This window comes from Neltuma alba, unplaced genomic scaffold (genome assembly GCF_004799145.2).
Source record: "Neltuma alba isolate B1F8T4 unplaced genomic scaffold, ASM479914v2 tig00011210_pilon, whole genome shotgun sequence".
In the NCBI taxonomy this organism is placed as follows: domain Eukaryota; kingdom Viridiplantae; phylum Streptophyta; class Magnoliopsida; order Fabales; family Fabaceae; genus Neltuma; species Neltuma alba.
This window is the reverse complement of record NW_021635934.1, coordinates 13,425-26,348: the sequence shown is the minus strand read 5'-3', so window position 1 is coordinate 26,348 and position 12,924 is coordinate 13,425. Positions and strand designations below refer to the sequence as shown.

The 12,924-nt window shown below is 34.4% G+C and overlaps 1 protein-coding gene across 1 annotated transcript; it reads left to right on the top strand.

Moving 5' to 3' along the window:
• The first annotated feature begins 10,571 nt into the window (after positions 1-10,571).
• LOC114762326 (uncharacterized) lies at positions 10,572-12,924 on the top strand. The gene is made up of 2 exons (XM_028951793.1): positions 10,572-10,876; positions 10,965-12,924. The coding sequence occupies exons 1-2, from the start codon at positions 10,680-10,682 to the stop codon at positions 12,922-12,924; spliced, it is 2,157 nt and encodes a 718-aa protein (XP_028807626.1). The 5' UTR covers positions 10,572-10,679.

The following is a 12,924-nucleotide window of genomic DNA, read 5'->3' as shown; positions in this document are numbered from 1 at the left end:
CATGCCAAGCCTGTCTTTGGCTGGTTTTCGCGGTTGGCAACCCAAAGAATATATCTAACTGGAACATTCTTGTGCCAGAGTCCAACGTAGCGGTTTGTGGAACTACCTGGGCTGAAAAATCCCAGTTCAAATCTTCTATCTTTAGACACCAAGGTGGATTTTCCATCATCAACCAGAGGCTGAGACTGTGTAATAGTATCGGGGGTTGCGGTGGCCAATAATGACGGAGAGAAGAATAAAAGCATATTGAAAAATAGAAGTAGCACACAATAAGGAAGGATTGCCATTATTAGAAATGATATTATGTTGGAGTTGTGAGCATGATCTAGCAAAGTCGGAAGAGAAGCACGATGATTGCTGACTTGGTCGCATGTTTGATCCTTGAAACATCATAGTTTAGACATGCCAGGCAGCGAACTTGTAACCAGGCAACAAGATGAAAATACACGAGAGGGGGTGATTGTGGGTGTTTTTGTAATTAACTTTGTGTTTTGAGGGCAATATATTATTCCAAGTCCAAAAACCTTTGAAAATTAATTATCATGATAGAAAATAGAAAGCAAGTTTATTATAGAGACAAGAACGTATTTGGATCAGTCAACCAAATACTACTCCATTCAATGCTATATATACAAGAGACTAACTACTCATATTTACTCTTTCGATCTTTAATATAAAACTTATTTAATTAATTTGATTAAATTAAAAAAATTAGGTAAATTAGTTAATTATAAATTAAAGAATATGACATGTTTTTTCTAAAACACCATAACCATCTTCCTTAATATCCTTTCTCCCTAATTATGGTTGAAGCAGTATCCATAGGAGTAATTTAGAAAAAATTGATAAATATAAAAAATATGTCTTATATTTGGGACCAAAATTAACTTAACAATTAGGTTGTATACTAAGGACTGGAGGAGTATCTGATTTATTAAAAATTTCTCCTTATGCTCTTTATTATAAATATTAATTGCTTTATAAGTTATTAAATATTTGGTAAAGGTTCAAAATTAATTGGTTTTTTTTATATAAAAAAAAAACACATTGTGACGTATTTATAAAAAGTAAACGCTTTCAACTTTTTTTTAAAAAAATTTTTTGTAGCTTAGTCGTTTGTTTTATATGTATAGGATTGGAGGAAGTATAATGGTAGAAAATGAAATACTGCAACTGTAGAAAATAGTATTCCCCTCGTCTTATACATAAGAACTATTTTATATATTTATCAATTTTTTCTCAAATTAACTCTATTGATATTTCTTCAATAATAATCAAATAGAAAAGAGAGAAACGGAATTAAAAAAGATGATTAAAGTATTTTTTTTAAAATATATATCATATTAACTAATTTAATTAACATACTTAATTAATCTATTCAAATTAGTTAATTAGATATTATATTAATGACTAAAGAAGTACTACATACAGTACAGAAACAGCTTATGTGACCACTTTGAATGCTAGCTAATTATGAAATATACAGAAATCAAGAATAGCAAACAAAGAATATGATCCCACACTTGGGAGGATAGAAAAAATAACTCGAAGGGACTACACAACCAGAAAATAGTCCTGTATATGAATGGCACTATGAACATCCGACTAAATACCACTTATGCATTGAAATCCGAAAAGCGGTACTATGAACAATATACTCAAACAAACACTTTGGAAGCTAAATATCAAATATAAACCAAGGTCAAGAAAAGCATACAGAGTACATGGTCTCACTTGGAAAGATGTATACACCGAAAAACATAAAAACAACAAAAGGAAAATCCAAACAAAGGGAGCAAAATAGGCTCACACGATGGTGCTGCCAAAAGCAATACAAAACCATAACCAGAATAATGAAAGGATAAAGAAGGAGAGTATTACAGGTTTTTTAAGTTGCGTACGTTCTCTATCTACTCATCATCCTCTAACCTTGTTTAGTTTAATATACAGCTCTTAATTGTAGTTGGGACAGTTTGAGTAAGAAGATGGAGCCATTAACTTATCGATCATCCTCAACCTTCTTCCATTATTTCTCTTCTTTTTTGCTGACACAATCATTTGATAGAGAGAGAGAGAGAGATGAGAGGAAATTTCAAATTTTGTATGTGTTGTATTTGAGATGAGATGATGATAGTTAATTAGTGACTATCGATAGACACTTAATTATAGAAGAGATCAGGAAATTTGTGTTTTATAGATATTGGAATCACGTGGCATTAATAAGAACCACCGCTTTCCCAAAGCAGATAAGCTTTTCATATACAAGCAAAAGCTCAAAAGCTGAAAACTGCATTGTCCACAATCGCCGGCCACGGAAGAATGATATCTCAAGATAGTGGAAGAGTTTTCAGGCCAAAAAAAACAAGATAATGAAAGAGTTTTCTCAATTTTAAAAAAATCTCTCCAGTGGTGATTTGAGGATGGATGAGGATTATTACATGCATGCTTTTGATCTCGCATCATCTTAAATTTTAATATAAATACTTTATATGTCACCTTCTTACTCCTCCTATCCTTAATATGGGAGCTAGTTAGGGAGTTGATATTAGTCTTATATGTAAAATTTATTTCTTATATTTATCAATATTTTTTCAAATTAACCCTATTGATATTTTTTCAACAATAATCAAGTAGGAAAGAGAGCAAGAGAATTAAAAAAGATATTTAAGATATTTTAACTAATATTTTTAATCTACTTAAATTAGTTAACTAGATTTTATATTAAAAACTAGAGGAGTGTTTATTGATACTTGCATTGATCCCCCATTATATAATTATTTTTTAGCTTCTCTTAATCTCCTAATTGCTTAAGGATTTAAAAACGGGACTTGATGCGCTTATAATTTTTTTCACCTTTTTTTAAATTAAATACATAAAATTTATTATTTGTTATTATACTATCTCTAGTTCTTAATACAAGAATTACTTAACTAATTTGGGTATATTAAAAAAAATTAGTTTAGTTAGTTATTTGTAACAAATATGAGTTGACTTAATCATGATTGCTTTTAAAAGGAAGCAACTTAATATATGTAATAATTAGAATACTTTAGATAATGAATTATAAATTTAAAAGACCAAATGCCTTGAAATTTTATATTTAAGATCAAATTCAAATTTTAACTAATTAACTCTTATATTAACGATGGACAGTCAAAAGGCAAAGCTCAAGAAAATAATGATAAACATTGCTTTCACACCATAAATAATAGAGTCCTAGGTATAAAAGCTGGGACCAATAACGAATCGGGCCTTCTGACCAAAGGTAAGTTCCATTTTTTTCCCCTTTTTTTTTTCCTTTTTTATATCAAAAATCAAAGGTATGTCGGCTTAATTTGTCCCAGTTACAGGAGAGGGCACGTGAGCCATACCACTTTTGGAAGAAAGAAAGAAAAGGAAAAAATATTTAGAAGTTCACTGGCCACTGCCAACATTTTCAACTATCAATTTTCTAAAGGTTATTTTGGTCAAGACATTTTTTACGAGGAAAATGACCGAGGCCTTCGACGGTAATTTAAAAAATTCGGGCTCCCTTTATATGAGTAGTTTCATTATGCGTGCCTGCTACTGGTCATCCAACTATTTTCGACTTTAATTTCTTCGGTATAATTAGTTAACAAAATTTGGTTGCTTTACTTTACTAGGCAAAATAATACCCCAGTTTATAGTTTAACTTAAATTACACACGAGATCATGTATTAAGAATAAAAAATAATACTTAACAACGTTTTGTGTCCCTAATGATCAAATTAATAACATTGTTGCCAAACACTACATTTGTGTTCAGTCCTTGGACCTTGATGAATATTTCTTACTTCCATAGGAAAAATCTATTGGCGATAATTAAGCACAGTGCAAGTATAAGAAAAAGAGTTAATCAAGCGCATGTAGTATATAGTCAAAGAGAAAATTAGGTACTTTATTACATATAAAATATAAATAACACTTTATCCCTTTCGTCAAATTAATTAATTTATTCTACGTTATTATAATTTTTGTTGGTGATTGATTACTGATCATAACCTCCAATTCAAATAATTCATTATTAATTTTAGTATTATCCAAACAGATCACAGTCGAAGATTTCAAATTAAAATTATTATGTGCCTAGCCATATAGCCTAGAATACGACAAACTTAAACAGAACCAATTAATGCTATATTATATATACACAAAAAGGGACGCATGATGGATGGATTACGCTAGACCAAGGCTCAATCTGAAATCTAGTCTAATTTATTGATTGGGTTGGATTTGATAGTCCATGATCTGATTTAGTTCAGTAGTGACCGGAGATTGGGCTGGATTGGATATAGTCTACTGAATTACTTGGACTAATCCAGATAATCTAGAACCTCAATTTTTTTAAAAAATTTTTGTTTATGAAATCAAGATTTCATATTAATAAACACAATTAGCACAATAAAAAAAAGTATAATCATATAAAAATCATTTCAAAACATTAAGATTTAATCATAAATCCATAAGAATTTCTAACAATATTAAATAACAACAAAAACAACATTTTAAATTACTAAATATTTTTTTAGAAAACCACAGAACAAACTGGATTAGTACAGGTGGTCTAACTACTTAGTCTTAAATCTAGTTTAGCCCGACTAGCTAGACTAGTCCAATATAGTCTGTTTTTGTCATATTGTTTATTTGGATTAAACCAAATTAAACCGAACCATCTCGGGTTGGATTGGACTAAACCAGACCATCAGGTTTTTGCACAGCTTTTGTACACGCCTAAGAAACGAGTACAAGTAATTTTGCAAGTGGCTATCACGATATGATCACACTTGGACACCTAATGCTCCCATTAGTGCCTAGATAATAATGATGCTCGTCATTATGAGAAACTAGATATATACACTTTTTCTTGCAGACAATGATGTGCACTTAGCTCAATAATTCAATCGCAAGTATAGGCACACGCAAACAACAGTTCATCTACTGAGAATTTTGGGTACCAGATTATTCCAACATAGAGGTTTGTGCAACTAACTTCCTGGGCCGAAACCTGAAAGAAAGAACCCACTTCAAATGTTCCATATCTTTGGACACCAGCATGGTCCTGAAGTGGTTGAGAATGTGTGATAAAATGCTACTTCCGTTTTTTGATATAAGATCTTGTTTGATTTTTATTTGGTTCTAAATATAATACCCAATCTATTTTGTCTTTTATATTTATCTATTTTTTTTAAGATAGTTATTTAATAATGGTAGTTATAGATAACAAATTTGATTAGAAAGGATATTTTAGGAAAAATAATACATATTCATTACAAATAACTAACTTAACTAAGTTTTTTAATCTCCTCAAATTGGTTAACTGAGTCTTATAATTAGGACCGAAGGTAGTATTATTTTATATTTAGTACTTCCAGCCACTAAGGAACAAATTCACAGGGGATTAGAAGTTTGTGAGTACGAATATATCATGCATTGTATTACGTTCGCAAGTCGTATGATTAAGATGTATAGTTGCAGTCAGAATAAAAGCACCATAATACACGGGATAATGACAATAACAACAAGTCTTATCGTATTAGGTGAAAATAATATTAACGTAGTACTAGTCAGAGATGAAAATCATCTCCGCAACAACCATCAATTCATAAAAACAGAAAGATTATACACTTTTATTCCTCCTAATTAACTTTCCCAAGCAAAAATCTATAATGACATGATGAATCTCCAACCTTAAAACATGTCATAATTACTTTACCCGCTTAGCAAAAGCACCATAGTTAGTTAGTTTTTCCTTACCTTTCTTTCGACTCATTTTTTTTTTCAGTACAATATGGTTAGTGCTGAATAAAACTAGGATCGCCGAATATGAGAGCTAGAAATGGAAGCCGCAACAACAGCAGTAGTTGCAGCTGCTTCATCTGTTGAAGAACATATGCAGACACAATAAAACAATCAATGCCTTATGATTCATGAGAGTTACATATAGTTTAATAGCAATGTGCTATCTCCTGTTCTAAATTTAAGATCTAGCTTGTAGTTTAAGAAATGATTACTATTTTGCTACTTTATCTTTCTTTTCTTTTACTGACTTCTCAATATTGTGATTTTCTATAAGCAAACACAAAATATCCATCTTTGTGCTTTACAGTTTTTAACTATATTTATACTGGTGGCTCAAAGAAAACTTTAACCTTTAAGGGTGAAGGTCGAGGAAGAAGAACAACCTAATGGAATTAATTGATGGTTGTTGGGGAGATGCTTTAAATTTATGACTAGTACTGTGGTTGTATTGTGTTGCTTTCTTTCTGACATTTGACTGCAACTCGATACGCCAGACATGGCCTTAATAATTGTGATGCTAAGCACTGAAAATTCTTTTCTTGATCTCAGTCTCTTATGCAGGTCGAGTAATTCATTATTCTTGCAGATGTAGGTTAAGTAAATACATATAATGTCCTAAATGTAGCGCTTTGCAAGATGGGTAATTTTTTTTTTTTGAAATTGTAATATCCCAAATTTTATGGATTTGAGTAAAGCATGGTGAAGGAGAAATTTTTAGAGAAATTATTGGGATTAAGACCTTTCAAATATAGTCTGAATAATTATAAAGTTAATTTCAAGAATTTAGGACCTATTTTCTTGGAAAATTCAAGGAAAAATAGTTAGAGGATAATTTTTAAGTTGAGATTTTTAGAATAATTATTTTATGGACTAAAGAAGTTAATGGAAGAAGAAAATTCATAGAAAATATCCAGGTTTGATTTCTGGAATTATTTGATTATCCAAAAAAAAAAAAAAGGTAGAGAAGGATCAAATTGAAGGGAAAATGAAGACCAAAGGGCAAAAAGGTCATTTCACATCCCTCATCCATCTAGTATGCCCTAACACCTCCTCCCTTCTCATTTTGCTCTGCTATTCGAAGGGAAAACAGAGAGAGAGTTGAGAGACTTCGAGAGAGATCAAGAAGAGCAAATGCAATCAGAGGAGGGAATCGATTTATACCAAAGTGGAAATCAAACAAGGTGAGTCTCCTGAATCTTCTTCCATCTTTGTTTTCTGTTATTTGGTCATGTGTTGCAAGGTGATTATGAAGATGAAATCTGGTTTTTGAGGGAGAAAGTGAAGAGTATGACAGCCAAGCTATAGAAATCGTGCTTAATGGTTAGGATGAAGTTTGTGGTTGAGATTTCTGCACTTGCTTTTTACGGTTGATTGCTCTGGTTATAGTTTCTGAAACAGGGGTTTGAGGATTTAAGGATATGGCGTCTGGTTTGGGTAATGGATGATTAACGGGTCTAAATATAACTAATTATTTTCTGGTTGTATGATTATAATATGTTGATTCTATATGCTCTGTGTAGTTATTGAGGGATTGGAGAGGGTGTGTTTTGAATAAGAAAAATTCCAGACTTAATGATGGAAGGATGCTGTTCGATTTTGCTGGTCAAGAAGCATTTGAATGCTAAACGCATGAGCTATATATATAAATATATATATATATATATATATATATATATATAAAACAAAGCCTTTTGAGAGCGGAGCATTGGGAGAAAGAATTGGGCTCTTTATATATTCTTTTGGTTTTGGCTCCACATTCTGAATTATAGTGAACGGATTTTCTTGAAGTTAAAATGAAAAAGTAATGCCAAAATCTAGAATTTTCATAAGCGAAGGAAATTGTTGAGATTGGGAACTAACTAAAGCATGATATGTATGTATATGTTTGGTGTTTATCTCAGCAACGTTGATGTTATGACTTGAGGGATGAAACTAAATCCCATGGTATTAATTATGTATACCTGATTGATAGAGCAATCTGGAATTTTTGAAGGAATGGTGTAGAGGGTGAATATATATATATATATATATATATAATGAGGAATAAAAATAATGTTTTAGTTGAAGGTTGATGCTGGAAAAATTTAGAAACAGTGGCAGAATGGTGCTGTTCGAATTATAGCAGGTGTTTGGGGTGTCTAAATGCAAAATGTTTAAATAGGAAGTTTATAGGCTTATATAAATGTTATATTATATATATGTATGTCAAATAGGAATCTTAAGAGGATGGAAGTTAAATGTGATGCCCCGTTAAAATGATCATAAAGGATTTAAATTACAAGGAATGTGTTAATGTGTTAATGTAACGCTCTAGATGGATATCTATATATATATATATATATATATATATTAATCTGCCCTTGCTCAAATAATTTATAGGATTTGATATTTGTTCGAATCCATTAAGAAAAGAGCCAAGAAGGAGACAAGGGGAAGGGAGTATGGAAGAAAAGCAAAAGGTAGTGACTCTTTTCTTTTAATGTGATTGTGCATTGATTGCCATATGTTTGGATGTGCCTTTATGCTGATTGTGCATGAAAACATGTAAGTTGCCTTTGCATGATAATAATTGTCATGACAATATGTGCTAGTTTTCATTTATTTTGGAATGTGGGCGCAGTAGATAGCGATTGGCTATATGGGTGTATGGTGTATGTGCATCATTAATTATATTTGGATGCAAAGTGTTGTTCTCTTTGGCTTGTGTAGCATGTTGTTTGTGATCTTGTATGATTACGTGAAGGAAATTTGTTACTACTGAGATTCTTTAGAATCTCACCCCTTCTTCCATGTAATACAACAAGAGCAAGTACTCCTAAGGGCAAGGGAGTAGTGATCGGTGGAGTTTAAAGGTGCAGGAAGCTGGCGATCTTTTGTATATATATATTTTGCTTAAAATGCATCTTATTTTGAAGTGAAGATATATTGTATATCTATTTTGATATGTAAATATTCCTCCATAAGGAGGTGGCTAAGGGCAGATAAATCATGATAACTACTATTGAAGAAAATGATCAATATTTTGATATATAGTTATTATTTTGTCTAAAATTATGTGTATCTGTATATGTAACTTGTTGTATGTGCCTATGGTCAGAATATTGAATGTTAGATCATATTGGCTATAATTGATTTGATATAGGATCCAAAAGGCTGGATGGAAAAAGAATGGGTTCGATGGTTGAATACGAACCATGGGTCTTAGATGGTTTTTTACCGTTTTTGTAAAAAGGTCAAATCGGGTACTCAAACCACTAGACATGTTACTTTGAAAGCGAATTTTTGAAAAGTCTAAAACTTTTCAGAAAAATCCCATTCCTTGAACAGGATCAGACTTTGTGTTTGGGAATTGCAAAAAAAAAATGTCTTTCCCAGGATTGGAACCTGGCTTTTAATGATTCAAGATTAAATGAAATAACTCTATTGGTGTATAAAGGATGGTCGTGACAGAAGTATTATTGGATACTAAATGAAAATTTTAATTTTTAATTCATCATATTGTGATAAACTGATTTCTTTTATTAGAGCCAACTTCTGTTGGTAAATTCTTGTTTTTTTTCCCCCCGCAACTAAATGATTTATTGCTCCTGCATCCTTCAGCCTAGTTCCCTGCGTTCCAATTTTTGGGTGATTTGGGCAAAAATCCTATTAAGCACTGCCATATTGTTGTCTCACCCAGAGCAGAGTTTCCATCTGGGCCGCAACGATTATGAATTCTCCAAAACAAGTGCCACTCCATGTATACTCTATTGGGTTTCGGCGATATATATACTAACGATCATTGCGGAGAGTGAAGTGTGAAGTCAACGAAACAAGGGTTGCCCCAATTGCTGCATGATGTAAAACGCTGATCAAGACCGCTATTAATGGTGTTCATGATATAAATATAGCATAGTTAATATAAGAGTTATTACTCTAGTCTTATTTATAGGGTAAAGAAAAAAAATAGGGAAAATGACAGATAAAGAAGGCTGAAATAATAAAATGCCAGAATGGGAAGCTAAGCAAATGTATTACCAGATAGGGAAGTGTTGCCTGATTTGGGATTATGCAAATGTTGCACAATTACAAAACAGCCCCTCATATGCAAACCGAAAAAGTGACCGGTGGAAGTGTGGAAGTTGTGGCGGGAGCTGGAGGAAAAAGTTGGGAGGGACCACGAACGTGGGAGCATGAACGCGCGAAGCAACAACTGAACGACGGAAGCGAGGTTAGTATCCAGTGACTATATTGTTCGCCTGTGTCTTTTGTCCCTCTCCTTTATGCGCCGGTTGATTTTCCTCTTCCCGTTGGATGGCAATGTCGTCGATGTGGGGATGGTTTTGAGGTGGAGAGGGTGGCGAAGCATGGAGACGGCGTGGGTATATAGAAAGTGTGGGGGGAAGGACGGTGATCAGAGGGTGAATGCAGGGGGAAGGAAAAACACTGAGGGAGAGGGGTTTGATGGCGTCACAAGTGGGTTAGAGTGATTAGTGTCAGATAAATGGACAATGTTGGAGGGAGATTCGAATAATGGAGTGGATTGATTCTGAGAAAACGAAGCATTAGTGTGGACAGGAAAGAAATGATTGTTTTGTTGCAAATTATAAGCATGAATGTGTCAAACCCTAAGTTGGTCGTGTAAGTTGATGATGATGGTATTAAGTCATATAATCATTCGACTTCTGTTATGTTATCAGTGCAGGTAATGAAGATAAATGAATTTCGCAGCTGGGTCATCTTGTGGGAAGGAGCTGTTCTGTTATTTTCATGTGGGGGGGAAATTTGTGACAAATGGTGAAGGTGAAGTGAGATATAATGGAGGTGGCGTGAGGTTAAGAAGCATTAAGGATGGGCTGACACTTGATGAATTGAGGCTAATGATATCTGAGTGGATTGGTGGCGATGGAAGAAATTATGACATTAAGTACACAGTGGCCTTTGATGAGAAGACATTGATTGACCTTCATGACAATGCTGAAATGTATAACCTCTTTCAATACAATGGGAACAGCGGTCATGTGTATGTCGCCGAAAAAAGACAAGTGGGTCCCCAACCAAGGGACAATGTAGAAATGTAAGTGGAGTTTGTCCTAACTATTTGTTGTCATTTATGAATTTCTTCTTGTCATTTGTGTTAACGAGTCTTGTCATTATGAATGCAGAACAGAGAGATTCATGGGCATGTCACAGCAAACTGAACTGGATGCGTCTCCCATTAGTTTGTGTTGTGATTATGGCTGGCTCAGTGAAGAAAATGCTCGTGAATGTGACAATGATGAAATAAGTGGGCCCCCTAATGTGGATAAATCTATCGGAGCTGAAGATACGGATGGTAGTGAGATGGTTCATGCGGAATGGAGGGGACTTTTAACAGGAGTGGGCCAACGTTTTCCTAGTGCAGATGTATTTCGGGTGTCTGTATACAAGTTTGCACTTGCAAACAAGTTTGTGGCCAAGTATATGAGGAATAGCAAGGAATTCATGTCGATAAGGTGTAAAGTTGAGGGTTGTCCATGGAAGCTATGTGCAAATCATGTGGGGAAGAGTTGTGATGTGCTACGAGTGACGACATTTATAAACCGGCATGTTCATTCTGCCCAAGATAGCTTGGACGTGATGCATAGTGGAAGAGCTAGTTTGAACTCATCAATAATAATTGATGAGATGAGGGATCATGCAGACAAGCGCACTTCTGAGATAAGGAAGAGGTTGAAACGAGAGTATGGGATTGATCTAACATATAAACAGGCTTATAGAGCAAGAGAGAAGTCACTGGAAGACATATATGGCAGGCCCGAACAATCATACATGCTCATACCATGGCTATGCGAAAGGATAAAGGAAACAGATGAAAAATCAGTGGCTGAATGGACTGCTATTGGGAACCGGTTTGAGCGTGTTTTCATTGCTTACGGGGCATGCATTGAGGGTTTCCTGGGTGGCGCGAGGCATATTATGTATGTTGATGGAACTCACTTAAGCGGACCATACAAGGGGACAATGTTGTCAGCTTCAGCTTATGATGCAGATAACGAGCTGCTGCCATTTGCAATTGCAATTGTGAAGGGAGAAACACTAGATGACTGGACGTGGTTTTTCTATATGATAAAAAAAATCCTGGGTTCTGTGGAAGTAACGATTGTATCAGATCGACACAATGCTATCATCGGAGGAGTGGCATCAATCTTTGGGGGTCAAAGGCATGCCTTTTGTTATAGACACATCAAGGAGAATTTTAGTTCAGAAGTTATGAAAATGAATAAGGGGCAAACAAGGACAAATGGCCGATCAAAGGAGGATGCACTATATTTATTGGATAAAATTGCATACGCAAGGACGGATGAGAAATTTGAGGCAGCAATGGATGACATGAGATCCTTTTCTCCAAGGCTATTTGATTGGCTTATTCATCATGGGGATGTAGATAGGTGGGCTAAAAGTAGGTTCCCATATAAAAGATGGGACAATATTACAACCAATATAGCAGAATCATTCAATGCATGGATGGTGAATGAGAGAAAGCATACTGTACCCCAATTGATCTATGAGCACCGAGATAAAGTTGCAAGAAAGCTGCATGCCTCCTATGTGGGTATGACCAAATGGAAGAATTGCGTTGGTCCAAATATAGAGAGTAAGGTGCTGGATATGGTGGCTGGGTCTGACCATATGTATGCTGAAAATTATGGTGGGGGAAGAGTGAAGGTGACAACATCACGTGGAGACCATCGGGTTGATCTTGGACTACACCAATGCAGTTGCAGATCTTGGCAAATGACGGGGATCCCTTGTTCCCATGCTTGTGCTGCCATCAAGATTGTGCACGGCAATGTTTATGATTATATTGATAATTGCTATAAAAAGTCATCACAAGAAAAGATCTATGCTCGCAGTATGATTCCTGTGGTAACAACAGACATGCCTCACCCAAATGACTACTATAGAATAGAAAATGTCAGTGAGCAAGTTTTCTTGCTACCTCCCATGACATCCCGACCACCAGGAAGGCCAAAAGTAAACAGGGATGAATCACAGTTCCAGAACAAACGGATATACCACTGTGGAAGATGCCACCAGCCTGGACACACAAGGAGGAATTGCAGAAATCCTAACCCATCATGA